Genomic DNA, 26,999 nt, shown 5'->3' with positions numbered 1-26,999 from the left:
TTCAAGTAAAGTTTCATCAAAAGTCTGGTTTATAACATTTTGAAAGTGAAAGTAGAAGTTTAGAAAAATCTACATTTAACCTGGGATTCCCAGAATAAGTTGTTTTTCCTATTTTTCCATTCAATATTGAAAAGCTTTGGGATACCGGAAGTAAACTGCCTTAATTATAAAAGCTTTTTTTTTTCAACCATCGATAATTACATTTTCTTCTGTGGTGTATTGGTCAAGTGAACAGGAAAATAAATATTGCCGCAGCGGCCCGGGTTCGATTTCCAACTCGTTTTTAAAGATAGTTTAGAAACAAAATTTCATGTTCTTATGTTTATAATATCACAGAACTTTTGTTCTAATGAAAAATTCTTTTAGCCAAAATCTGAGTCCAGTCTCTTTTAGCCAAACACTAGTTGAAACGAGTCATCTGACCGGTTCAAATAAAATAGATAAGTTGAAATAAAAGTAGCAATATTGGAAATCCGAATATACAGAAGATGAATTTGAATAGGCTGTTGTCAGATCTAACTTTTAGGAAGATCAAGAACTTTAGTCTGACTGGAGATGTTGTTTAAAGAAACTGATGACAATGGACAGACAGACTCCAGCGGCCGTTTTTTGATGCGACAGAATAATTTGTACATAAAGGTCACCTCAGAAGCACTTGTGGAAAAGTGACAACTCTCCCTGGCAGCCATGTTTTATGGCAAATCAAAATAATTTGAACAATCTTTGTAGACGGTTACATAAGGTCCATTTGAATGTGTCAAATTCAGACCAGCAGTTTAGGAGAAGATGCTGTTAGAAGATTCTTCTATATTTAGCTCTGGCGGCCCCTATGTGCAACCAAGAGGAACTGTTTAAACAACTTTGGTAGAGGACCACCCAAGGAACATCCGGTCTGAGTTTCATTAAAATTCTATGAGGGCTGTTCAAAAAATATGTAGACTTTTTCTCTAGCTTTTATAATTCTTCCTGGAAGAAAAACAAGAAAAATACTATCATAATTCATAATCTTTCTGCTAATTGTACTGCAAATCTGACATGTTTATGAACATACAATCAGGAGTTATGCCTCCTCGAAAACAGTCACTTACATGATTCCGGCGCACGGTGCTTATATTACAACGACGTAAACGATTTCTTGCCTTCATCAAGATGCTTTCTTTAAGTTTGCATTGAATTTTATTTATAAATTTAAATGAACAATAGCTTAGTCATAATTAGTTGTTTGGTTAGAATACTAGAAAAGTATGAACATTTATGCCAGGCATCTCAGACAGGGTGCTCAGTTACTGAGTACTTGGTCTTTATCCAAGACGTCATACATAGAATCACAGATGTTTTTGTTTTCTCCCTCCACCTTCGCTGTAGTTAAGCAATTCTGGACCATTTGCGAATCGTTTTTACCACTTGAAGACCAAGGCACAGATGACCGAACATTGTTTTTCAAAATTTTTACATAACTTAACAATTGTCTGATTTTCCAAACGAGTCTATCATGACATTACATGCATTATAAAAGTAATATTCACTAAATTCAAACATTGTTTACTTTCGCCTTCCAGGTTCGAAAGACGCCATACTCTCGATGCATGTCGACCCGAGGTGTTACTGCACTTTGACCCAATTTTTGGCAAAAAAGTTATACTATCGGTGTGAACATTAGCGATTGAATTCAAATCTTGACAGATAGAAATGCTACTGCGCCGGTTATGCCTAGCTACGGTAATTAAAAAGTTCTACATGCGTCGTATATCAGTAGAAATGTTATAAACAAGATCTGTCCATAAGACAGCCTATGCTCGACTATTAAAAATACTGTCCCAGAAGTAGGAAAATATAACCAGACATACTAAAATATCTAAAGAGTTTCAATCCAATACCTGCATTGCTATGCTTTAACCAGAAGTTAATCTTTTGATCAAAAGAGGACATAATTTGACCAAAATACATGTCAGAGTTATTGGACTTCATGCAATCAACTAGTTTATAACTCCCAAAGCATAATTATGTGAAGTTTCAACTTAATATCTGCAGATCTTGCACACAAATTTTAACCAGAATTTCCAAGTGCAAATGGGGCATAATTTGCCCCAAATACATGTCAGAGTTATGGGACTTGATCCAGTGCGGTTGATTATTGATCTAGAAAAAGAAAAAAAGTTTCAAATCTATATGCCTTTAAGTTAAAGGTGTATGTACTTGCACACAAAACTTTAAACCAGGATTTTCTAAGTTCAAAGAGGGCATAGTTTTGCCAAAATGAAAGTCACAGTTACGGAACTTGATGCTTACAACTAGTTTTATAACCCGAAGACACATGTGATAGATATATATAATATGTAGTATCTGCATTAATTTTGGAGATAGTAACTTGGATGTAAAACTTTAACCAGGATTTTCTAAGTCCAAAAGGGGGCGTAATTTGCCCAAAATACATGTCAGAGTTATTGGACTTGACTAAGTGAGGTTGGCAATTGATCTAGAAAAAGAAACAAGAGGACCATGATGGTCCTGAATCACTCACCTGTCCCCACATGAACTGAGTATGACGTCGTTTATTCTGACCAATTTTCATGAAGATCCATTGAAAAATATGGCCTCTAGAGAGGTCACAAGGTATTTCTATTATTTGACATAATGACCTAGTTTTTGAAGGCATGTGACCCAGTTTTGTACTTGACCTAGATATCATTAAGGTTAACATTCTCACCAATTTTCATGAAGATCTCATGAAAAATATGGCCTCCAGAGAGGTCACAAGGTTTTTCTATTTTTAGACCTACTGACCTAGTTTTTGACCGCACGTGACCCAGTTTTAAAATTGACCTAGATATTATCAAGGTGAACATTCTCACCAATTTTCATGAAGATCCATTGAAAAATATGGCTTCTATAGAGGTCACAAGGTTTTTCTATGTTTAGACCTAGTGACCTAGTTTTGACCGCAGTTGACCCGGTTTCGAACTTGACCTAGATATCATCAAGATGAACATTCAGACCAACTTTCATACAGATCCCATGAAAAATATGGCCTCTAGAGTGGTCACAAGGTTTTTCTATTATTTGACCTACTGACCTAGTTTTTTGACCGCACGTGACCCAGTTTTGAACTTGACCTAGATATCATCAAGGTGGACATCCTGATTAATTTTCATGCAGATCCCATGAAAAATATGGCCTCTACAGAGGTCACAAGGTTTTTCTATTATTTGACCTAGTTTTTGACCGCACGTGACCCAGTTTTGAACTTGGCCTAGATATCATCAAGATGAACATTCTGACCAATTTTCATGCAGATCCCATGAAAAATATGACCTCTAGAGAGGTCACAAGGTTTTTCTATTATTTGACCTAATGACCTAGTTTTGGACCACACGTGACCCAGTTTCAAACTTATCTAGATGTCATCAAGTTGAACATTCTGACCAACTTTCATGCAGATACCATGAAAAATATGGCCTCTACAGAGGTCACAAGGTTTTTCTATTATTTGACCTACTGACCTAGTTTTGAATCGCACGTGACCCAGTTTCGAACTTGACCTAGATATCATCAAGATGAACATTCAGACCAATTTTTATAAAGATCCAATGAAAAATATGGCCTCTAGAGAGGTCACAAGGGGGTCATGATTTGAACAAATTTTGCAGAGATCCACTAGGCAATGCTACCTGTGAAATATCTAAGCTCTAGGCCTTCTGGTTTATTTTTAGAACAATTTTGAAGATTTTCCTATGTAAAATCAAGTGACCCCTGGGGCGGGGTCAATTTTGATCCTGGGGTCATGATTTGAACAATTTTAGTAGAGGTCCACTAGGCAATGCTACATGTCAAATATCTAAGCTCTAGGGCTTCTGGTTTTTGAGAAGATTTTTGAAGATTTTCCTAAGTAAAATCAAGTGACCCCTGGGACGGGGTCAATTTTGACCCCGGGGTCATGATTTGAGCAAACTTGGTAGAGGTCCATTAGGCAATGCTTCACACCAAATATCTAAGCTCTAGGGCTTCTGGTTTTTGAGAAGATTTTTCAAGTTTTTCCTTTCGGTTGCCATGGCAACCAGAGTTCTGCATGGAATTCAATTCTTTGAATAATTTTGAAAGGGGGCCATCGAAGGATCATTGTGTCCCTGCTTAAGCAGCTCTATCACAATCTCTTTACCAGTCTATGTCAGAGAAATCACGATAATCATATTAAATGCGTTCTCGAATGTTAGAAAAGACAGTTGCGTAAGCTCTAGGGCCCATTTTACCAAGGTATGTTTAACATATCATATCCATATATAGTTTCTGTATCGTGCAAAGTTTTGGTACATATTTACAGGTACAAAACAATAATATTTAAAACAATACAGAGAAGATATTAAGGAACAGATGTTAAAAACATTGTCAAGAAAATAGGCCGATAGCGAAGATATATGAATGTCACAACAACAGCAATGGAAAGTAGAAAGTAACTTATAAATGTGGAAGTGTTTTAATAGCAAGACAAAGGTCATTTGAAACAAAAGAGTTCACTCATAAATGTGGAAGTGTTTTAATAGCAAGACAAAAGTCACTTGAAACAAAAGAGTTCACTCATATAGAAAGATACGTTAAAAAGTCCAAAATTAATGTAGAAATATATTACAGACTATAAATATACAATATTTGAAGGGTTGTGAGTACATTAGTCTCTGCGAGATGATGTGCTTTTGGTTAGAAGTTTGTCTAATACATCATTACTGTTTTCAATTATGTAAGATTATTATACCATACATGTGATACGTCCCGGATTGTCCGGGATTGTCCCAGAAATTACATACTCGTCCCGGTGTCTCGGACAGTCTTGAAATGTCCCAGAAAAATAAAAATACAGGAACAAATAAAAATAATCCCCCAAAAAACTTGTTTTTTGTCTATCAGTTGTTGAATTTTACACAATAAACAGTCCCCGGTGTCACATTGTTTATTCCTAATCAGTTTCATGCCCTCGAGCGGGACACATGTTGATTAAGTCCGCTTTGATCACGCGACGATCTTTTGATGACACTGATTAAGTTACAGTCAGTTATTATGATGACCCTGATTAAGAACTGACAGGATTATGCAATCAATAACTGTTTTATGGTACTTAAATTAGGAACAAGAGTAAATCTCTTTGTTTTTAGCACCTTGGCGGTAAAGCTACATGTAGCCTTTATGGAAGAGATTATTGAAAACGGTCAATTAAACGATAATTATTTTAAAAGGTTTTAATAATTTAAGATCAAGATCGATTGTCACACATATTCTAAATTAAAATATTGAAAGCCTTTGCCGACCGGCCCATGGAAATTGACCCGACTCCAATATTTTATATTCGCGATTTTATTTACAAGATATATTTTATTACTTTAATTTAATTTTATTTAATTATTAGATAAATGTTTAAGCTTTAGAATGATACCAAATTAGCTAGAATCTAAGATTCTAAATCACCATGATCAGGTTGATTCTTCGTATATAGTAAGTCTCCTAATTCTGTTCACCTCTGGAACGCAATAAATTCACGTGCCGAACTATAGATGTGTATTACCCGTACACATATTTATCTCCCTTGGAAAGCTAGACGACATTTGCAGCAAATTAAAAACATTGTAAGCGAGTGAACGATGTTTATCTCGCAAAACTACATGTAATATAACGATATTTTTGCATGAAACAGACGAATATGATGTATGTCCCGGACAAAAGGTAAAAATCCTGGAAATTTTAGCTCAGAATCCCGGAAACGTTCTGAAAAATTATGGCATGTATGATTATACTATTAGATAATCATCAACAGGTTTCTATTTTTTATTTACATTTAATTACGATGCAGCATAGAAATTACTTCATCATGTTCATCAAAGCTTTTCCTTTATTTCATGTCCCTTTAAAGATGTGCTATGCTGACTTTTTACATAAACATTTCATCACTGTATACTGATCTAAATCTAGACAAGAGGGCAATGAAGGCCCTGTATCGCTCACCTGACCTGTTGACCTAAAAATCATCAAGATTAACATTCTGACCAAGTTTCATTAAGATATGGTCATAAATGTGGCCTCTTAAGTGTTAACTAGCTATTCCTTAGATTTGACACTGTGAGCTAGTTTTTCACCCGACATGACCCAGATTCGAATTTGACCTAAAGACCATCTAGTTTAACATTCTGACTAAGTTTCATGAAGATATAGTCATAAATATAGCCTCTAGAGTGTTAACAAGCTTTTCCTTTGATTTGACCTAGTGACCTAGTTTTTGACCCCACCTAACCCAGATTTAAACTTGACATCATCAAGATTAACATTCTGACCAAGTTTCATTAAGATACAGTCATAAATGTGGCCTCTAAAGTGTTAACTAGCTTTTCCTTTGATTTGACCCGGTGACCTAATTTTTAACCCGACATGACCCAGATTCAAACCTGTCCTAAAGATCATCAAGTTTAACATTCTGACTAAGTTTCATGAAGATATAGCAATAAATATGGCCTCTAGGGTGTTAACAAGCTTTTCCTTTCATTTGACCTGGTGACCTAGTTTTTGACCCCACCTAACCCAGATTTGAACTTTAGCTATAGATCATCAAGATTAACATTTTGACCAAGTTTCATTAAGATATGTTTATAAATGTGGCCTCTACAGTGTAAACTAGCTTTTCCTTTGATTTGACCTAGTGACCTAGTTTTTGATCCTACATGACCCGGATTCAAACTGGACCTTAAGATCATCAATATTAACAATCTGACTAAGTTTCATGAAGATATAGGCATAAATGCGGCCTCTACAGTGTTAACAACCGTTTCCTTTGATTTGACCTGGTGACCTAGTTTTTGATCCTAGATGACCTGATATCGAACTCGTCCATGATTTTATTTATGGTTACATTCTGACCAAGTTTCATTAGGGTTGGGCCAAAATTGTGACCTCTAGAGTGTTAACAAGCTTTTCCTTTGATTTGACCTAGTGGCCTAGTGTTTGACCCCAGATGACCCAATATCAAAATCTTCCAAGATTTTATTGAGGGTAACATTCTGACCAAGTTTCATCAAGATTAGGCCTAAATTGTGACCCCTAGAGTGTTAACAAGCTTTTCCTTTGATTTGACCTGGTGACCTAGTTTTTGATCCCAGATGACCCAATATCAAACTTGTCCAAGATTTTATTGAGGGTAACATTCTGACAAAGTTTCGTTAAGATTGGGCCAAAAATGTGACCTCTAGAGTGTTAACAGTCAAATTGCTGACGACGACGACGGACGAACGACGGACAACTGACACAGGGCGATCACAAAAGCTCACCTTTGAGCATTTCATGCTCAGGTGAGCTAAAAATTCACATTAAACATCTTTTCCTTGGCTAAACATATAAACTAACTGTGTAAACTGCAATCACAATTAAATGTCTGTAAACCATTTGTTTCACACAAACTTCCAGAGTTTTAGTAGCGTAATATATTCATACTGTGTTTACTTACACATTAATTAGTATGTAGTATTTGAACTTTCATACACGCAAAAATGTAAATTTTATAATTCAAACAAGAGCTGTCCGTAAGACAGCACGCTCCACTATTCGGGAATTTGACAGTAAAATGAATATATGTCTGAATAAAAGACCTCTACTTTAAAAGGAAGATACACCATGGGGCATAATTCCATCAAATACACAAATTTGAGTTATTACGATTGTTACAACACAGGCATATGATGATGATTTATGTCCAGAAAACGAAGTTTGTAAAAAATTTAAGTATAAAAGGGGCATAATTCGGTCAAAAATACAAATCAGAGTTATGGGGATTGTTACCAGTCACATGCAGATGATGATGATAAAGATACATTTTAAGTTTCAAGTCTTTATCTTATATTGCATTAAAGTAGTATCCAGAAAGCGAAGATTGCAAAAGAGTTGAAGTACAAAAGGGGCATAATTCTGTCAAAAACACAACTAGAAAATTCTTTTGTAAAAAAGCGCATGTCTCCCCCAATGCAAAGTGCTATAGGCAAGAAGTCAATAGGGGTCAGGAGCGCAAGTCAAAGAGACACTGATGGTTGGCTGCAATAGGGATCATCTACTTGGCATGTCCAGTCATCTCGCTAAATTTCAACACTCGTGGCCTAGTGGTTCTCAAGTCACTGTTAAGGCTCCTGTGACCTTGACCTTTGATCAAGTGACCTCAAAATAAATAGGGGTCATCTACTCTGCATGTCCAATCATCCTATTAAGTTTCAACATTGTAGGTCAAGTGGTTCTCAAGTTATTTCCAAAAAATGATTTTACATGAACAGGCCACTGTGACCTTGACCTTTAATAGACTGACCCCAAAATCAATAGGGGTCATCTACTCTGCATGTTCAATCATCCTATCAAGTTTCAACACTCTGAGTCAAGTGGTTCTCAAGTTATTGATCGGAACTGGTTATCAATGTTCAGGCCCCTGTGACCTTGACCTTTAACGGAGTGACCCCAAAAACAATAAGGGTCATTTACTCTGCATGAACAATCATCCTATGAAGTTTCATCATTCTGGGTCAAGTGGTTCTCAAGTTACTGACCAGAAATGGTTTTCAATGTCCGGGCCCCTGTGACCTTGACCTTTCACAGAGTGACCCCAAAATCGTTAGGGGTCATCTACTCTTTATGACCAATCATCCTATTAAGTTTCAACATTCTGGGTCAAGTGGTTCTCAAGCTACTGACCGGAAATGGTTTTCAATGTTCAGGCCCCTGTGACCTTGACCTTTGAAGGAGTGACCCCAAAATAGATAGGGGTAATCTACTTTGCATGTACAATCATCCTATGAAGTTTCAACTTTCTGGGTCAAGTGTTTCTCTAGTTATTGATCAGAAATGGTTTTCAATGTTCAGGCCCCTGTGACCTTGACCTTTGACGGAGTGATCCCATAATCAATAAGGGTCATCTATTCTTTATGACCAATCATCCTATCAAGTTTCAACATTCTGGGTCAGGTGGTTCTCTAGTTATTGATTGGAAATGGTTTTCAATGTTCAGGCCCCTGTGACCTTGACCTTTGACGGAGTGACCCCAAAATCAATAGGGGTAATCTACTCTTCATGACCAATCATCCTATGAAGTTTCAACATTCTGGGTCAAGTGGTTCTCAAGTTATTGATCGGAAATGGTTTTCAATGTTCAGGCCCCTGTGACCTTGATCTTTGACGGAGTGACCCCAAAATCAATAGGGGTCATCTACTCTTCATGACCAATCATCCTATGAAATTTCAACATTCTGGGTCAAGTGGTTCTCTAGTTATTGATCGGAAATGGTTTTCAATGTTCAGGCCCCTTTGACCTTGACCTTTGATGGAGTGACCCCAAAAACAATAGGGGTCGTCTACTCCAGCAGCCCTACAACCCTATGAAGTTTGAAGGTTCTAGGTCAAATGGTTCTCCAGTTATTGCTCGGAAATGAAGTGTGACGTACGGACGTACAGAAGGACGGACGGACGGACAGGGCAAAAACAATATGTCTCCTGGGGGAGACATAATTATGGGTTATTTACCTGTCATAAGTGACCTTCTATCAAATGTGCTTGACGGAGTGACCCCAAAATCAATAGGGGTAATCTACTCTTCATGACCAATCATCCTATGAAGTTTCAACATTCTGGGTCAAGTGGTTCTCTAGTTATTGATCGGAAATGGTTTTCAATGTTCAGGCCCCTGTGACCTTGACCTTTGACGGAGTGACCCCAAAATCAATAGGGGTCATCTACTCTTCATGACCAATCATCCTATGAAGTTTTAACATTCTGGGTCATGTGGTTCTCTAGTTATTGATCGGAAATGGTTTTCAATGTTCAGGCCCCTGTGACCTTGACCTTTGATGGAGTGACCCCAAAAACAATAGGGGTCGTCTACTCCAGCAGCCCTACAACCCTATGAAGTTTGAAGGTTCTAGGTCAAATGGTTCTCCAGTTATTGCTCGGAAATGAAGTGTGACGTGCAGACAGACGGACGGACAGGGCAAAAACAATACTCCAGCAGCCCTACAACCCTATGAAGTTTGAAGGTTCTAGGTCAAATGGTTCTCCAGTTATTGCTCGGAAATGAAGTGTGACGGACAGACGGACGGACGGACAGGGCAAAAACAATATGTCTCCTGGGGGAGACATAATTAGAATTATGGGGTATGTACCTGTCCCTAGATTTGCCACTATAATGCCACCCTTTTCAATGGTGGAGTATTTAGACAATTTTCTACCAAAATGCCACCAAAATGGTGAAAAAATGAACAGGACAGTGGCAAACCTGTTTTCCACTGAATTCCACCTCTTTCCACTTGTGTACACCTTTAGGTGGCAATAAATGGAGTATTTAGACAATTGAACACCAATATGCCACCATTATGGTGGAAAATTTGTTTGCCACTTAATTCCACCAATAGCCACCTTCATGGTGGCAGTAAGTGGAGTATTTAGACAAATTACCACTAAAATGCCACCATTATGGTGTAAAAATATTTTCCACTAAACGCCACTTACTTCCACCAATTGCCACCTAACAGGTAGCAGTAAGCAGACAAAATTTCACCAAAACGCCACTATGGTGGCAGTCCTATTTTTCACTAAATGCCACTGAATAGCTGGCAATAGTAGGAAAATACGATCGGCTGCACCTGCTGAATCTGAAAAAACTCAGTAGTAAGCAAAAATCAAATTATATTAATATATTTTTTATTTTTATGAAAAATCAAAGACTCTTCACAAGAAATCACAAAAGATCTGAACACGAGGATCAGGATGTTGTCAATGCAGTCTTATTTTTTCATATTCCAGGATGGCTTAAGTAAATGGCGAATGACTCTCCAAATTTCACTCCTTTGAATGTAAGGCCATTTTTCCAGCACACAATCTGTAACAGCAAACCATACAATGTCATCTATTAATAGATATATTTTTCTAACATTCTGAATAATTTTGCAGAAAATTGTAAATTTCCTCTAGAAAATATATGAAATCGAAAGACTAAACTGTAACTCACTGACATAACAAAGAACTCTACAAACTTAATCTATGTCAAATACTGTGAAATCATTTAAAATCGCTGGCATGAAATTTCAAGCAAACGAAAAAAGGACTGTTTCGCGCAAGCTTTAATTTGCACATTTTCAATTTATAAATGAAAAAATAAATTAAACAAGAGCTGTCTCCATAGGATGACATATGCCCCCAATGGCACTTTGAATGAGTAGTTATGGCCGATGTTAAGAGTTTAGGACCTTTGACCTACGGAGCTGGGTCTTGCGCGCGACACGTCGTCTTACTGTGGTACACATTCATGCCAAGTTATTTGAAAATCCATCCATGGATGACAAAGATATGAACCGGACATGCCCATCAATGCACTATCCTTTAACGTCTAAGTGTGACCTTGACCTTTGAGCTACAGACCTGGGTCTTGCGCGCGACACGTCGTCTTACTGTGGTACACATTCATGCCAAGTTATTTGAAAATCCATCCATGGTTGACAAAGATATGGACCGGACACGCCCATCAATGCACTATCCTTTAATGTCTAAGTGTGACTTTGACCTTTGAGCTACGGACCTGGGTCTTGCGCACGACACGTCGTCTTACTGTGGTACACATTCATGCCAAGTTATTTGAAAATCCATCCATCGATGACAAAGATATGGACCGGACACGCCCATCAATGCACTATCCTTTAATGTCTAAGTGTGACCTTGACCTTTGAGCTACGGACCTGGGTCTTGCGCGCAACACGTCGTCTTACTGTGGTACACATTCATGCCAAGTTATTTGAAAATCCATCCATCGATGACAAAGATATGGACCGGACACGGACAGACTGACAGACCAACAGACGGTTCAAAAACTATATGCCTCCCTTCGGGGGCATAAAAACAATAACAGCGCGGTCTTAAATTCACACATTGGTTCTAGTGCGAAATACCCGAAAATTCGTCCTACGCGAATAAAAATGATTTCACAGTAATATGCAACATCTTTATTATAACTGTGAGAAGTTTCATCAAAATTTACATTGTAGAAAAAATTCTATTCACTCGAATGGTTACATTGTTTTGTGGAAATATATGCATCTTAAATCAATAACATGAACTTGAGAATTGATGAAAGATGTGGAAGCACCATTGCTCTAAGGTGATTTACACTTGTGTCAAATTTCATGAATATTTATCAATAGATTACTTGTTATGTAGGAATTTATGGACTGAAAAACAATTAAAGGGCAATAACTTTGGTTACTGAAGTGATCCTAATGGAAATTGCACAAGCAATGCTGTCCTGTAGTGATCTACATTTTTGTAAAGTCCATCAATAGATGCAGGAAAAATCCCTATTTTTTACCAAATCAAGGGGAAATACTTCTTTTACTAGGTAAATAATTGAGCAGTGTTAAGCAGTGTTAATGAGCTTATAATAATTACATGAGGTTTAGTGATTCTATAGACAAAGCTATAAAAATATTTTTCCAATTACAAGCATTTTCAGTTAATCCGACGGACAGATAAAAAAGAAAGGACAACGCCAAAAATAATATCCCTCCGCCTTTTCATCACATTTATAATTAATATTTATCATATAATATGCCAGGAATTTCTATTAATTGGTGTATTTCTTTAAAAATTAAGGGTTATTTAAACATTAGCTTTTATAAAAACATATAATATTTACCTGATTCAAAATTATCTTGATAATGTTTCTTTTATGCAGTAATAAGCTGTATGCTGCTCAGGGATATACCGTCAGGCAGGCATAATTATCATGTCACAAAGTTGCACTTTTTTCACAGAAGGTACCTGGTATGAACAGTTTAAAGTACATATTGTATCCCAAGTGCTAATCAATAATATAAATAATTACAAAATGATACAATTTTACAAACAGTGTTATAAACATGATTGAGCTATATTCCAGAAAATATATCTGGGATTTATCCATCTGCCAAACTTCCTAAGACATAAAAGGAGATTTGTTGACTTTAATTCAAAGCAGTTTGGTAAATGTTGTTTCAAATTCAAGTATTTGTTAAGAGTAATTAAGACAATGTTAAAGACAGTAATAATTAAAAAAAAACATAAACAGTATAATATTGTTACCTCTCACAATGTGTTTCCAGTTTCTCCCAGGCTGACTCATCAAATGCCAGATTTCAAAATTTGGTATTACTACACAGATAAATTGATTCCACACATACACTTTCTTGGTCAGCTAAAGAAGGTGTCAAATCCTTAAGTTGAAAAGCTATTGTAAAAACATCCTTTTTATAAACACTTCTTTTTTTTTCAATTAATGAAGAGAATAGGCAAGAACTATTTCTTTGCATCTGACCTGATGTTTGCCTGCATATATAATTCTTAACTGACCCAAATTCCAACTGGGGTTGTTTCTATACATTTGTGTGGGAGCTTGTAACTTGATCTATCATTAATCTTATCTTTAACCAACTTTCTCTCATGCAGAAATAATACACTGCAGACACATTTAAAAATGATCTTTTCAGAGTCAGCTAGTACAGCCAATTTCCACTAGTTGCCACCTATTTTCCACCTTTTCTGTCTTTCATTGAATATAATGCAAAGCTATAATAAGCAATAAATATTCTGTCTCACAAAAGAACGAAAATTCAAATTTTCTGTATACCATTCTGAATATTATTTTTGTCCAGCTAGAGTCAGCATAGACTTATTGTGATTTTAATGAAACCCTTTGAAGGAGCCTGGGTATACTGTTTTGCAGATGTTGGTCAGTCTGTCGGTCATTTGGTATGTTGACCAATTGGTTTCCGGATGATAACACAAGAATGCTTGGGCCTAAGATCATGAAACTTTATATGTAGGTTGGTCATGACCAGCAGTGACCCATATTGACTTGGAGGCCAGTAGGTCAAAGGTCAAAATCACAGCAACCTGGAACAGTTAAACAGTTTCCAGATGATAACTCTAATACTCTTGAGCCTAGGATCATGGAAGTGAATGGGAAGGTTGAACATAGCTAGCAGATAACTCCTATAGATTTTTAGTTCAGTAGGTCAAAGGTCAAGGTCACAGTGAGCTGGAACAGTTAAGCTGTTTCCGGATGTTAGTTTGAGAACTCTTTGACCTAGGATCATGAAACTACATAGGGAGGTTGATCATGACCGGCAGAGGACCCCTACTGATTTTGAGGTCAGTCAATGGTCAAAGGTCTAGGTCACATTGACCCAGAACACTAGAACTTTTTTGCCCAATAACTAGAGAATGCTTTGGTCTAAGATCACATTTCATACAGAAGTCACTTATGACTGGTAAATGGCCCATAATTTTTGATTTAAAGGTAGTACATCAAACGTCCAGTGCACAGTGACCAAATGATTTCTGTTTCTTGTACAGTTACTGAACGCATCAAATGGGGGCGGGGAGCATTTTGTGTTCTACGAGCTGTTGTCAATGTGCAGTTTTAGCAAATTCAGGTTCCGTGTCAATTAGGCCTGAAGTCCATTATACCTTGATTCCAACCTGAGTCCATGTGAAGATTTTTGTACAGGGTAATCCAATGTCTTACAGTTCTCTTTTAAATCAAACATCACAAAATTTCTAAGTTTTTTTTCCACCTATTCGCCACCAAGAAAATTTGCTAAGTCCCTATTTTCCACTAAACGCCACTCGATTTCCACCATGAAAAAAAACTATGTTCTACTTTCCACCAATTTTACACCTTTCTACCACCATAAAGAAAAACTATGTTCAAATTACACCTAATGCCACTAAATGCCACCAAAATAAAGTGGCTTTTGGTGGCAAATTTACCACTTAGGTGAAAAAAGAGCTGAATTACACCAAACGCCAACTAATGCCACCTATTTCCACCAACTGCCACCCTTTTTTCATGGAAATAAGTGGCAAAGAGTGGCATTAGGTGGCAAATCTAGGGACGGGACACTAGTGTGATGGTCGACGTCTGTGATTTATTAACCCTTCTCATGCTACACACGTATATTGACGCCATTCACTTCCATGTTTAGTAACTGCTGCTGCTTGCGTATATTTACGTTTTTCATACTGACCAATTAATGGACACAACTGCCACACAAGTAAAAACTAGTCAGTCACATTAGGAATGGACATCCAATGCTTGTGTGATGGTTGACTTCTGTGACTTATTAAAACAAATTTTTTAATACTTGTGTGATTAGAAATTTTGCAACTCTTGGGTATGTGTGACCATCACACAAGAATGGACACAACTGTCACACAAGGAACAACTAGACAGTCACACTAAGAATGGACATCCAGCACTTGTGTGATGGTTGATTTCTGTGACTTTTTTATTTTCCATATACAAGCCTAGTATGTAAAATCAATTGACCAACCCCTATGTAATCAACTGATCCCCGGGGTGGAGTTGATTTTGACCTGGGTCCATCATTTAAGAGGTCCTCTAAACACTGCTTCAAGCTCTAGCTCATGTACTTTCACGGAAGGTTATATATTATACACAAGTCTCTGTTAAATCAATTGACTGTCAGGGTGGAGTAAACTTTGACTATTTTCCTATTTAAGTGACCTCTAGGACATGGTCAATTTGACCTACTTTGTCATCATGCATTGAACACTCTTTTTAGAGCTCCACTAGACACTACATGTCAAATATTTTAGCTCTAGACCTTTTGGTTTATTACAAGTAAAGATTTGAAGATTTTCTTATGTACAATCAAGTGACCCCCCGGGTAGGGTAAATTTTGACCCTGGGTCAATATTTTAATAAAATTAATAGAGGTTCACCAGGCAATGCTATGTCAAATATCTTAGCTATTGGCTTATTTGTTTATTTTATGAAAATTTTGGAAGATTTTCCTACATACAATCAAGTGACCCCCTGGGCCGTAGCCATTTGACCAAGGGGGTCATGATTTGAACAAACTTGGCAGTGCAACATGTCAAATATCTTAGCTCTAGGCCTTCTAGATTATTTTCAGAAATTTTCCTATGTACAATCAAGTGACACCCGAGTTATGCAGGGTTACCTCTATAGGTCGCGAAATGCCTAAAACAAAAAACAAAACAAGAGGGCCATGATGGCCCTATATCGCTCACCTGTTATCATTGCACTTGAGGACAAGAAGGTCCTCAGAAAAAATATCTAAGTCCACAAAGGACAGGAACAACAAAAAGAAGAAATTTAACCAAAAAGAAAAAAAATTCTTACAAGGCACAGATATGTCAAAATACACCTAAAAATTGGAGGTACCATCCATGTTGTACCACAGAAAAGTGGTCTCGGTTTTTCCCTACGACCAATAATAAAAAAGTTACTAAAAATAAGCTATTCATAGTAACGTAAAAGGGAAGTAATTAAAAAAAAAAATTATTGTAAGTGAACAAAAGAAGGATCTGCCAAATAAATCTGTTGACATAAATGAAATTTCAGATCAGTATCTTCATTAGTTACGGAGATATACCCATTTTAATTTGAAATAAAGGGAGGTAATTTGACATAAAATCAGTCCATAGTTATCTACCCTGATTGGCTCAGTCCAACTAATGACAATAATGAAATTTCAAATAAGTCCTATAAGTACTTACTGATATAAATCCATTTTGATTATAATCAGGGGAGGTAATCAGATATAAAATAACTCCGGAACCTACGATTGGATCTGATTTGTCATGGAATCCAAGATTATTATTGTTGAAGATATTTTGGAAGTTTGTATCAAATAAAACCATAAATGAAGTATCTATATGGCTGCAAAAGCCAAAATAGCCAATTTTGGACCTTTAAGGGGCCATAACTCTGGAACCCATGATGGAATCTGGCCAGTTCAAGAAAGGAACCAAGATCTTGTGGTAATACAAGTTGTGTGCAAGTTTGGTTAAAATCAAATCATAAATGAAGCTGCTATTGTGCAGACAAGGTCAAAATAGCTAATTTTGGCCCTTTCAGGGACCATAACTCTGAAACCCATTATGGGATCTGGCTGGTTCAAGAAAGGAACCGAGATCTTATGGTAACACAAGTTTTGTGCAAGTTTGATTAAATTCAAATCAAAAATGAAGCTGCTATTGTGCAGACAAGGTCAAAATAGATAATTTCGGCCCTTTCAGGGGCCATAACTCTGGAACCCATAATGGAATTTGGCTAGTTCAAGAAAGGAACCAAGATCTTATGGTGATACAAATTGTGTGCAAGTTTGGTAAAAATCAAATCATAAATAAAGTTGCTATTGTGCAGACAAGGTCAAAATAGCTAATTTCGGCCCTTTCAGGGGCCATAACTCTAGAACCCATAATGGGATCTGGCCAGTTCAAGAAAGGAACCAAGGTCTTATGGTGATACAAGTTGTGTGCAAGTTTGGTTAAAATAAAATCATAAATGAAACCACTAACGTGCAGACAAGAAATTGTGGACCGACGACGGACAACGGACGAAGGGCGATCACAAAAGCTCACCCTGTCACTATGTGACAGGTGAGATAATAAAAACACTCACACGGTACCTTCATTTTCCACTATTACAATTTAATATTTTCATCACGACCCTTGTGAAATGATAAAGTTTGAATTCTATAACAGTTATGATAAGATAAAGAATGAAATGTAGACAAAATTCTATAAAAAACGGTGGATTTTAATGAAATTGCCTGTTAAGGTTTAGGAGTATATCACCAAAACACAGAAATATTTTATAAACGATAACATCGTTACCAGTATTTTACTTAACCATTACATGTTCTGCCGTACTGTCCCGTACTGAAAATATTCTGAAAAAGTTGTCCCCCTTTGAAAATGAATGCCATTTGTAAAGAAATGAAAATAAACAATTGCTGAAAACTGTGTTCCACTTAATTATGTGACATTTCAACACTCGCATGCGATTGCAAATGAATCAAAAGTAACATGTGTAACAGTTCTTTGAAAATGGTGAGTTTTTGAAGGCGTTTGACTGCCCGGAAGTGGGTCCCATTTAGACAGTCCTTTTTTCGGAATTCAATGTTTATATTAGTATACTGACACTTGTTTTGTTGTTTTTGTAATGATAGCGTGTATATTACTCTACAAAACTAGAGCTATCACTAAAGGTGATGAATGTACCCCCCGCATGCACTGACAAAGTACATTGCAATTTGACGCACACAAGATTGCATAATTATGTGGACTGTATGTATATAGACTGTATGTATACAGTATAGTAACAAGAGATCACAAGAGTGATCTTGGCGCCCACCATTGTGCCATTTTTGAGTGTTCCAAATTTCAAGACTTATTGACTAGCTCAAGGTCAAATTTCATTTCTGTACACAACACAAATCTATGCATGTGGTCCAAATTTGAAGCCTGTACCTTCAAAAATGTGAAAGTAGGTCACTAGGTCGATGTCAAGGTCAAAGTTTGTTTCGGTACACAAAACTATGCATGTGGTCCTAAATTTGAAGCCTGTAGCTACAGAAATGTGAAAGTAGGTCACTAGGTCAATCTTAAGGTCAAAGTTCGTTTCGGTACACAAAACTATGCAAGTGGTCCAAATTTGAAGGCTGTAGCTTGAGAAATGTAAAAGTAGGTCACTAGGTCAAAATCAAGGTCAAATTTTACTTTGGAATACAAAACTATGCATGTGGTCCAAATTTGAAGCCTGTACCTTCAAAAATGTGAAAGTAGGTCACGAGGTCAATGTAAAGGTCAAAGTTTGTTTTGGTATACAAAACTATGCATGTGGTCCAAATTTGAAGGCTGTAGCTTGAGAAATGTAAAAGTAGGTCACTAGGTCAAAATCAAGGTCAAATTTTATTTCGGAATACAAAACTATGCATGTGGTCCAAATTTGAAGCCTGTACCTTAAAAATGTGAAAGTAGGTCACTAGGTCAATGTAAAGTCAAAGGTCATTTCAGTACACATAACTATGCAAGTGGTCCAAATTTGAAGGCTGTAGCTTGAGAATGTAAAAGTAGGTCACTAGATCAAAAATCAAGGTCAAATTTTATTTCAGAATACAAAACTATGCATGTGGTCCAAATTTGAAGCCTGTACCTCCAAAAATGTGAAAGTAGGCCACTAGTCAATGTCAAGGTCAAAGTTTTTTTCGGTACACAAAACTATGCATGTAGTCCCAAATTTGAAGGCTGTAGCTTGAGAAATGTGAAAGTAGGTCACTAGTCAAAATCAATGTCAAATTTCATTTTGAAACACGAAACTATGCATATGGTCCAAATTTGATGCCTGTACCTTCAAAAATGTGAAAGTAGGTCACTAGGTAAAAATAAAGGTCAAAGTTTTTTCCAGTGCACAAAATTATGCATGTGGTCCAAATTTCAAGGCTGTAGCTACAGAAATGTGAAAGTAGGTCACTAGGTCAAATCAAGGTCAACTACTGTCAAGGTCATCTTGCCACTCAAAATATACATTGGTCCAAGTTTGAATGTTGTAGTTACTGACAAGAACATTTTAAAAGCTTTTCCCTATATAAGTCTATATGAACCATGTGACCCCCGGGGCGGGGCATATTTAACCCTAGGAGGATAATTTGAACAAACTTGGTAGAGAACCACTAGATGATGCTACATTACAAGTATCAAAGCCCTAGGCTTGTGGTTTGGACAAAAAGATTTTCAAAGTTTTCCCTATATAAGTCTATGTAACCATATGACCCCCAGGCGGGGCCATATTTGACCCTAGGGGTATAATCTGAACAATCTTAGTTGAAGACCACTAGATGATGTCACATACAAAATATCAAAGCCCTAGGCCCTGTGGTTTTGGACAAAAGGTTATTCAAAGGTTTTCCTATATAAGTCTATATAAACCAATGTGACCCCCAGGCGCGGCCATATTTGACCCCAGAGAAATAATTTGAATCATCTGGTAGAGGACCACTAGATGATGCTTCATACCAAATATCAAAGCCCTAGGCTCTGTGGTTTTGGACAAGAAGGTTTTCAAAGTTTTTCCCTATATAAATCTATATAAATTATAGAAATAAACAAAGGGCCATAACTCACTCATAAATTGTTAAACCAGTCTGATTTTCAGGGGACACAACTAGGGTACCAATACATCATTTTGACAAAGTTTGGTCAAAATCCCCCCAGTAGTTTCTGAGGAGATGCGATAATGAGAAATTGTTAACGGACGGACGGACGGACTGACGGACGGACGGAATGACGGACGGACGGACCACGGACGCAGAGTGATTTTAATAGCCCACCATCTGATGATGGTGGGCTAACAAAAAACAAAGTCCCATAACTATGCAGAATATCTATCTAAAAGAATATAACATGCAGCATGCACAACTAGGGTTGGTACTGATCACTTGTGTGAAATTTCATTAAATTGTGTGTAAGGGTTTGGTAGATTAGGCACACACAAGATTGCATATGCAGACTGTATGTACATAGTATGTTAACAAGAAACAAAGTCCCATAACTCTGCAATTTTTGTCACTGAAAAACCTAACATGCCCCATGCACAACTACTGTTGTTACTGATCACTTGTGTGAAGTTTCATTAAATTGTGTCAAGGGGATGAGGAGAGATGGTGCGCACAAGATTGTGTCTATGTATATAGTATAGTAACAAAAAAACAAAGTCCCATAACTCTGCAAATTTTTTTTCTGAAAGAACCTAACATGCCCCATGCACAACTACTGCTGTTACTGATCACTTGTGTGAAGTTTCATCAAATTGTGTCAAGGGGATGAGGAGAGATGGTGCGCACAAGATTGTGTCTATGTATATAGTATAGTAACAAAAAAACAAAGTCCCATAACTCTGCAAATTTTTTCTAAAAGAACCTAACATGCCCATGCAGAACTACTGTTGGTACTGATCACTTGTGTGAAGTTTCATTAAATTGTGTCAAGGGGATGAGGAGAGATGGTGCGCACAAGATTGTGTCTATGTATATAGTATAGTAACAAAAAAACGAAGTCCCATAACTCTGCAAATTTTTTCTAAAAGAACCTAACATGCCCATGCAGAACTACTGTTGGTACTGCTCACTTGTGTGAAGTTTCATTAAATTGTGTCAAGGGGATGAGGAGAGATGGTGCGCACAAGATTGTGTCTATGTATATAGTATAGTAACAAAAAAACAAAGTCCCATAACTCTGCAAATTTTTTTTCTGAAAGAACCTAACATGCCCCATGCACAACTACTGCTGTTACTGATCACTTGTGTGAAGTTTCATCAAATTGTGTCAAGGGGATGAGGAGAGATGGTGCGCACAAGATTGTGTCTATGTATATAGTATAGTAACAACAAGAGCACCGCCTTGCGGGTGCTGACGCTCATCTGATTTTTTTTGTGTAATAGAAATATTGTCCTACCCATGATTTTCTAAGTCCAAAAAGGGCCATCATTCTTGCAAAAAGCAGGATAGAGTTATGTTTCTTGATGTACAGTGTCCACTTATGATGGTGAAAAACTGTTGCAAGTTTTAAAGCAATAGCTTTGATAGTTTATGAGAAAAGTTGACTTAAACATAATACTCAACCAAGAAAATGATTTTCTAAGTCCAAAAGGGGCAATAATTATTGCAAAAAGCAGGATGGAGTTATGTTGCTTGCTGTACAGGGTCAGCTTATGATGGTGAACAAGTGTGCAAGTTTCAAAGCAATAGCTTTGATAGTTTAAGAGAAAAAGTTGACCTAAACATAAAACTTAACCAAGAAAATCTGATATTTTCTAAGTCCAAAAAGGGGCCATAAATCTTGCAAAAAGCAGGACGGAGTTATGTTTTCTTGCTATACAGGGTCAACTTATGATGGTGAACAATGTTGCAAGTTTTAAAGCAATAGCTTTGATAGTTTAGGATAAAAGCTGACCTAAACATAAAACTTAACCAAGAAAACTGATTTTCTAAGTCCAAAAGGGGCAATAAATCTTGCAAAAAGCGAGATGGAGTTATGTTTCTTGATGTACAGGGTCTGCTTATGATGGTGAACAAGTATCCAAGTTTCAAAGCAATAGCTTTGATAGTTTAGGAGAAAAGTTGACCTAAACATAAAACTTAACCAAGAAATCTGATATTTTCTAAGTACAAAAGGGGCCATAAATCTTGCAAAAAGCAAGATGGAGTTATGTTTCTTGCTATACAGGGTCAGCTTATGATGGTGAACAAGTATTCCAAGTTTCAAAGCAATAGCTTTGATAGTTTAGGAGAAAAGCTGACCTAAACATAAAACTTAACCAGGCAACGCCGACGCAGACGCCGACGCCGACAACCGCTCAAGTGATGACAATAACTCATCATTTTTTTTCAAAAAATCAGATGAGCTAAAAAAAAACAAAGTCCCATAACTCTGCAAATTTTTTCTAAAAGAACCTAACATGCCCATGCAGAACTACTGTTGGTACTGATTACTTGTGTGAAGTTTCATTAAATTGTGTCTAGGGTATGAGGAGAGATGGTGCGCACAAGATTGTGTCTATGTATATAGTATAGTAACAAAAAAACAAAGTCCCATAACTCTGCAAATTTTTTCTAAAAGAACCTAACATGCCCATGCAGAACTACTGTTGGTACTGATCACTTGTGTGAAGTTTCATTAAATTGTGTCAAGGGGATGAGGAGAGATGGTGCGCACAAGATTGTGTCTATGTATATAGTATAGTAACAAAAAAACAAAGTCCCATAACTCTGCAAATTTTTTCTAAAAGAACCTAACATGCCCATGCAGAACTACTGTTGGTACTGATCACTTGTGTGAAGTTTCATTAAATTGTGTCAAGGGGATGAGGAGAGATGGTGCGCACAAGATTGTGTCTATGTATATAGTATAGTAACAAAAAAACAAAGTCCCATAACTCTGCAAATTTTTTTTCTGAAAGAACCTAACATGCCCCATGCACAACTACTGCTGTTACTGATCACTTGTGTGAAGTTTCATCAAATTGTGTCAAGGGGATGAGGAGAGATGGTGCGCACAAGATTGTGTCTATGTATATAGTATAGTAACAAAAAAACAAAGTCCCATAACTCTGCAAATTTTTTCTAAAAGAACCTAACATGCCCATGCAGAACTACTGTTGGTACTGATCACTTGTGTGAAGTTTCATTAAATTGTGTCAAGGGGATGAGGAGAGATGGTGCGCACAAGATTGTGTCTATGTATATAGTATAGTAACAAAAAAACAAAGTCCCATAACTCTGCAAATTTTTTCTAAAAGAACCTAACATGCCCATGCAGAACTACTGTTGGTACTGATCACTTGTGTGAAGTTTCATTAAATTGTGTCAAGGGGATGTAGAGAGATGGTGCGCACAAGATTGTGTCTATGTATATAGTATAGTAACAAAAAAACAAAGTCCCATAACTGCAAAATTTTTTTCTAAAAGAACCTAACATGCCCCATGCACAACTACTGCTGGTACTGATCACTTGTGTGAAGTTTCATTAAATTCTGTCAAGGGGATAAGGAGAGATGGTGCGCACAAGAATGCGTCTACGGACAGACAGACAGACAACCTGAAACCAGTACACCCCCCCCTTACAACTTTGTTGTCGGGGGGTACAACAAGTGTCAGTATACTGATATAAGCATTGAATTCCGAAAAAAGAACTGTTTAAACAGGCCCCACTTCCAGACAGTTAAGCGCTTTTAAAAACTCACCATTTTCAAGGAACTGTTACACATGTTTGTTTTGATGCATTTGTAATAGCGTGCGAGTGTTGAAATTTCACATAACTAGGTGGAACACAGTTTTCAACGATTGTTTATTTTTATTTCTTTACAAATGGCATTCATTTTCAAAGGGGGACAACTTTTTCAGAATATTTTTAGTACGGGACAGTACGGCAGAACATGTAATGGTCAGGTAAAATATTGGTAACGATGTTGTTCGTTTATAAAATATTTCTGTGTTTTGGTGATATACTCCTAAACCTTAAAAATTCGTACAGCGCGATCTTTATTTTTTCATTCGTTTAGAAAGTAAACTAGAAATTGCTTTTGTAAACAAGAGCTGTCTCCACAGGATGACACATGCCCCCGATGGCACTTTGAATGAATAGTTATGGCCGATGTTATAGTTTAGGACCTTTGACCTACAGACCTGGGTCTTGTGCGCGACACGTTGTCTTACTGGGCCACACATTCATGCGTAGTTATTTTAAAATCCATGCATGAATGACAAAGATATGGACCGGACATGCCCATCATTGCACTATCATGAAATATGACCTTTAACGTCTAAGTGTGACCTTGACCTTTGAGCTACAGACCTGGGTCTTGCGCGCGACACGTCGTCTTACTGTGGCACACATTTATGCGTAGTTACTTGAAAATCCATCCATAGATGACAAAGATACGGACCGGACACGCCCATCAATGCACTATCATGAAAAATGACCTTTAACGTCTAAGTGTGACCTTGACCTTTGAGCTACGGACCTAGGTCTTGCGCGCAACACGTCGTCTTACTGTGGTACACATTCATGCCAAGTTATTTGAAAATCCATCCATGGATGACAAAGAAATGGACCGGACACAAAAATTGCGGACAGACCGACAGACGGTTCAAAAACTATATGCCTCCTTTCGGGGGCATAAAAAGCGCATGTCTCCCCCAATGCAAAGTGCTATAGGCAAGAAGTCAATAGGGTTCAGGAGCGAAAGTCAAAGAGACACTGATGGTTGGCTGCAATAGGGATCATCTACTTGGCATGTCCAGTCATCCGGCTAAGTTTCAACACTCTTGGCCTAGTGGTTCTCAATTCACTGTTCAGGCTCCTGTCACCTTGATCTTTGATCAAGTGACCCCAAAATAAACAGGGGTCATCTACTCTGCATGTCCAATCATCCTATTAAGTTTCAACATTCTAGGTCAAGTGGTTCTCAAGTTATTTTGCGGAAATAATTTTACATGACCAGGCCCCTGTGACCTTGACCTTTAATAGATTGACCCAAAAATCAATAGGGGTCATCTACTCTGCATGTTCAATCATCCTATGAAGTTTCAACATTCTGGGTCAAGTGGTTCTCAAGTTATTGATCGGAAACTGTTTCCCATGTTCAGGCTCATGTGACCTTGACCTTTAACAGAGTGACCCCAAAATCGATAGGGGTCATCTACTTTGCATGTTCAATCATCCTATGAAGTTTCAACATTCTGGGTCAAGAGGTTTTCAAGTTATTGATCAGAAATGGTTATCAATGTTCAGGCCCCTGTGACCTTGACCTTTAATGGAGTGACCCCAAAATCAAAAGGGGTCATCTACTTTCCATGACCAATCATCCTATGAAGTTTCAACATTCTGGGTCAAGTCATTCTCGAGTTATTGATCGGAAATGGTTTTCCATGTTCAGGCCCCTGTGACCTTGACCTTTGATGGAGTGACCCCAAAAACAATAGGGCTCGTCTCTCCTCCATAAGCCCTACCAACCTATGAAGTTTGAAGGTTCTAGGTCAAATGGTTCGCCAGTTATTGCTCGGAAATGAAGTGTGACGTATGGACGGACTGGGCAAAAACAATATGTCTGGGGGGGCGGGGGGGGGGGGAGACATAATAAATATAACATACAATTAGCAATTAGGGTTGGATATCGTTAAGCACGAAGCAGTCCGATACCGATACCAACTAAACGATACAGTATTTTTAACGATACCGTTACCATGCTTTGCAGTACATCACATAAGCAATGATTTGGTTAGTATTAAAAACACCCCTTTAAGTAGATATACAGGAAAATTATTTGATGTGATATATAAACATTTTAAGTCTGTTAATGGAATGTTGTATTAAAACTATGAAAGAGTAAAAGAAAAACAAGAGCTGTCGGAGGACAGCAACGCTCGACTATTCAACAGCCTTGTCAATTGAATGAATACAAGTTGAAAAAGGGGCATAATTTTGTAAAATGCAAAGTAGAGGTATTGAACCTCTGTACTGCATGTCATATCATGACAGTGAACAAGTGTGTGAAGTTTCAATCCTTTCCAATTTGTGGATACTGAGATACCAGCTTACATACAAAAACTTAACAAAAAAGTGCTAAGTCAAAGGGGCATAATTTTGTAAAAATGCCAAGTAGAGTTATGGGACCTTCACAGTGCATGTTAGATCATGACAGTGAACAAGTATGTGAAGTTTCAATCCATTCCAATTAGTGGATACTGAGATATCAGATTACATACAAAAATTTAACCAAAAACTGCTAAGTCGAAAAAGGGGCATAATTTTGAAAAAAAAGAGAGTAGAGTTATGGGACTTGCTTAGTGCATGTCAAATCATGATAGTGAACAAGTATGTGAAGTTTCAATCCATTCCGATTAGTAACTACTGAGATACCAGCTTACATACAAAACCATAACCAAAAATTTCTAAGTCGAAAAAGGGGCATAATTTTGTAAAAAAGCAAAATAGAGTTATGGAACCTGTGCAATGTAGATCAGTTCATCACAGTGAATAAGTGTGTGAAGTTTCAATCCATTCCCACAAGTGGTTACTGAGTTACCAGCTTACATACAAAACCTTAACCAAAAATTTCTAAGTCGAAAAAGGGGCATAATTTTGTAAAAAAGCAAAATAGAGTTATGGAACCTGTGCAATGTAAGTCAGTTTGTCACAGTCAATAAGTGTGTGAAGTTTCAATCCATTCCCACAAGTGGTTACTGAGATACCAGCTTACATACAAAACCTTAACCAAAATCGGGACGCGGACGCAGACGCCGACGCCGACGCCGACGCCGACGCATGGGCGAGTGCAATAGCTCACTATTCTATGAATAGTCGAGCTAATAAACATATCTAACAAACTAGTGTTTTCCAAATAAAAAACAAAACAAAACAAAACAAAACAAGAGGGTCATGATGACCCTGGATCGCTCACCTGAGTAATATGAGCTGCATTTTTCAAATTTCAAATTGATGATTTTTAGAATTATTTTTGAAGATTTTCTGATGTACAATCAAGTAACCCCTGGGGCGGGGCCAATTTTATCCCTGGGGTCATGATTTGAACAAAGTTTGTAGAAGTCTACTAGGCAATGTAACATATCAAATATCT

At 37.3% G+C, this 26,999-nt stretch overlaps 1 protein-coding gene across 1 annotated transcript in view; it reads right to left on the bottom strand.

The window, feature by feature from the left end:
- Positions 1-10,684: 10,684 nt before the first annotated feature.
- The window catches only part of LOC128554730 (uncharacterized), a 54,493-nt gene continuing 38,178 nt past the window's right edge, over positions 10,685-26,999 (bottom strand). The window contains exons 7-9 of the mRNA XM_053536043.1: positions 13,111-13,222; positions 12,686-12,810; positions 10,685-10,879 (exon numbers count right to left, since the gene is read on the bottom strand). Of these exons, the coding sequence (XP_053392018.1) occupies positions 13,164-13,222 (59 nt within the window). The 3' untranslated portion in view covers positions 10,685-10,879; positions 12,686-12,810; positions 13,111-13,163. The remainder of the gene's footprint in view (positions 10,880-12,685; positions 12,811-13,110; positions 13,223-26,999) is intronic.

This window comes from Mercenaria mercenaria, unplaced genomic scaffold (genome assembly GCF_021730395.1).
Source record: "Mercenaria mercenaria strain notata unplaced genomic scaffold, MADL_Memer_1 contig_691, whole genome shotgun sequence".
NCBI lineage: Eukaryota > Metazoa > Mollusca > Bivalvia > Venerida > Veneridae > Mercenaria > Mercenaria mercenaria.
Note: the sequence above shows the minus strand (reverse complement) of the source record. Positions and strands in the feature narration are given on the sequence as shown.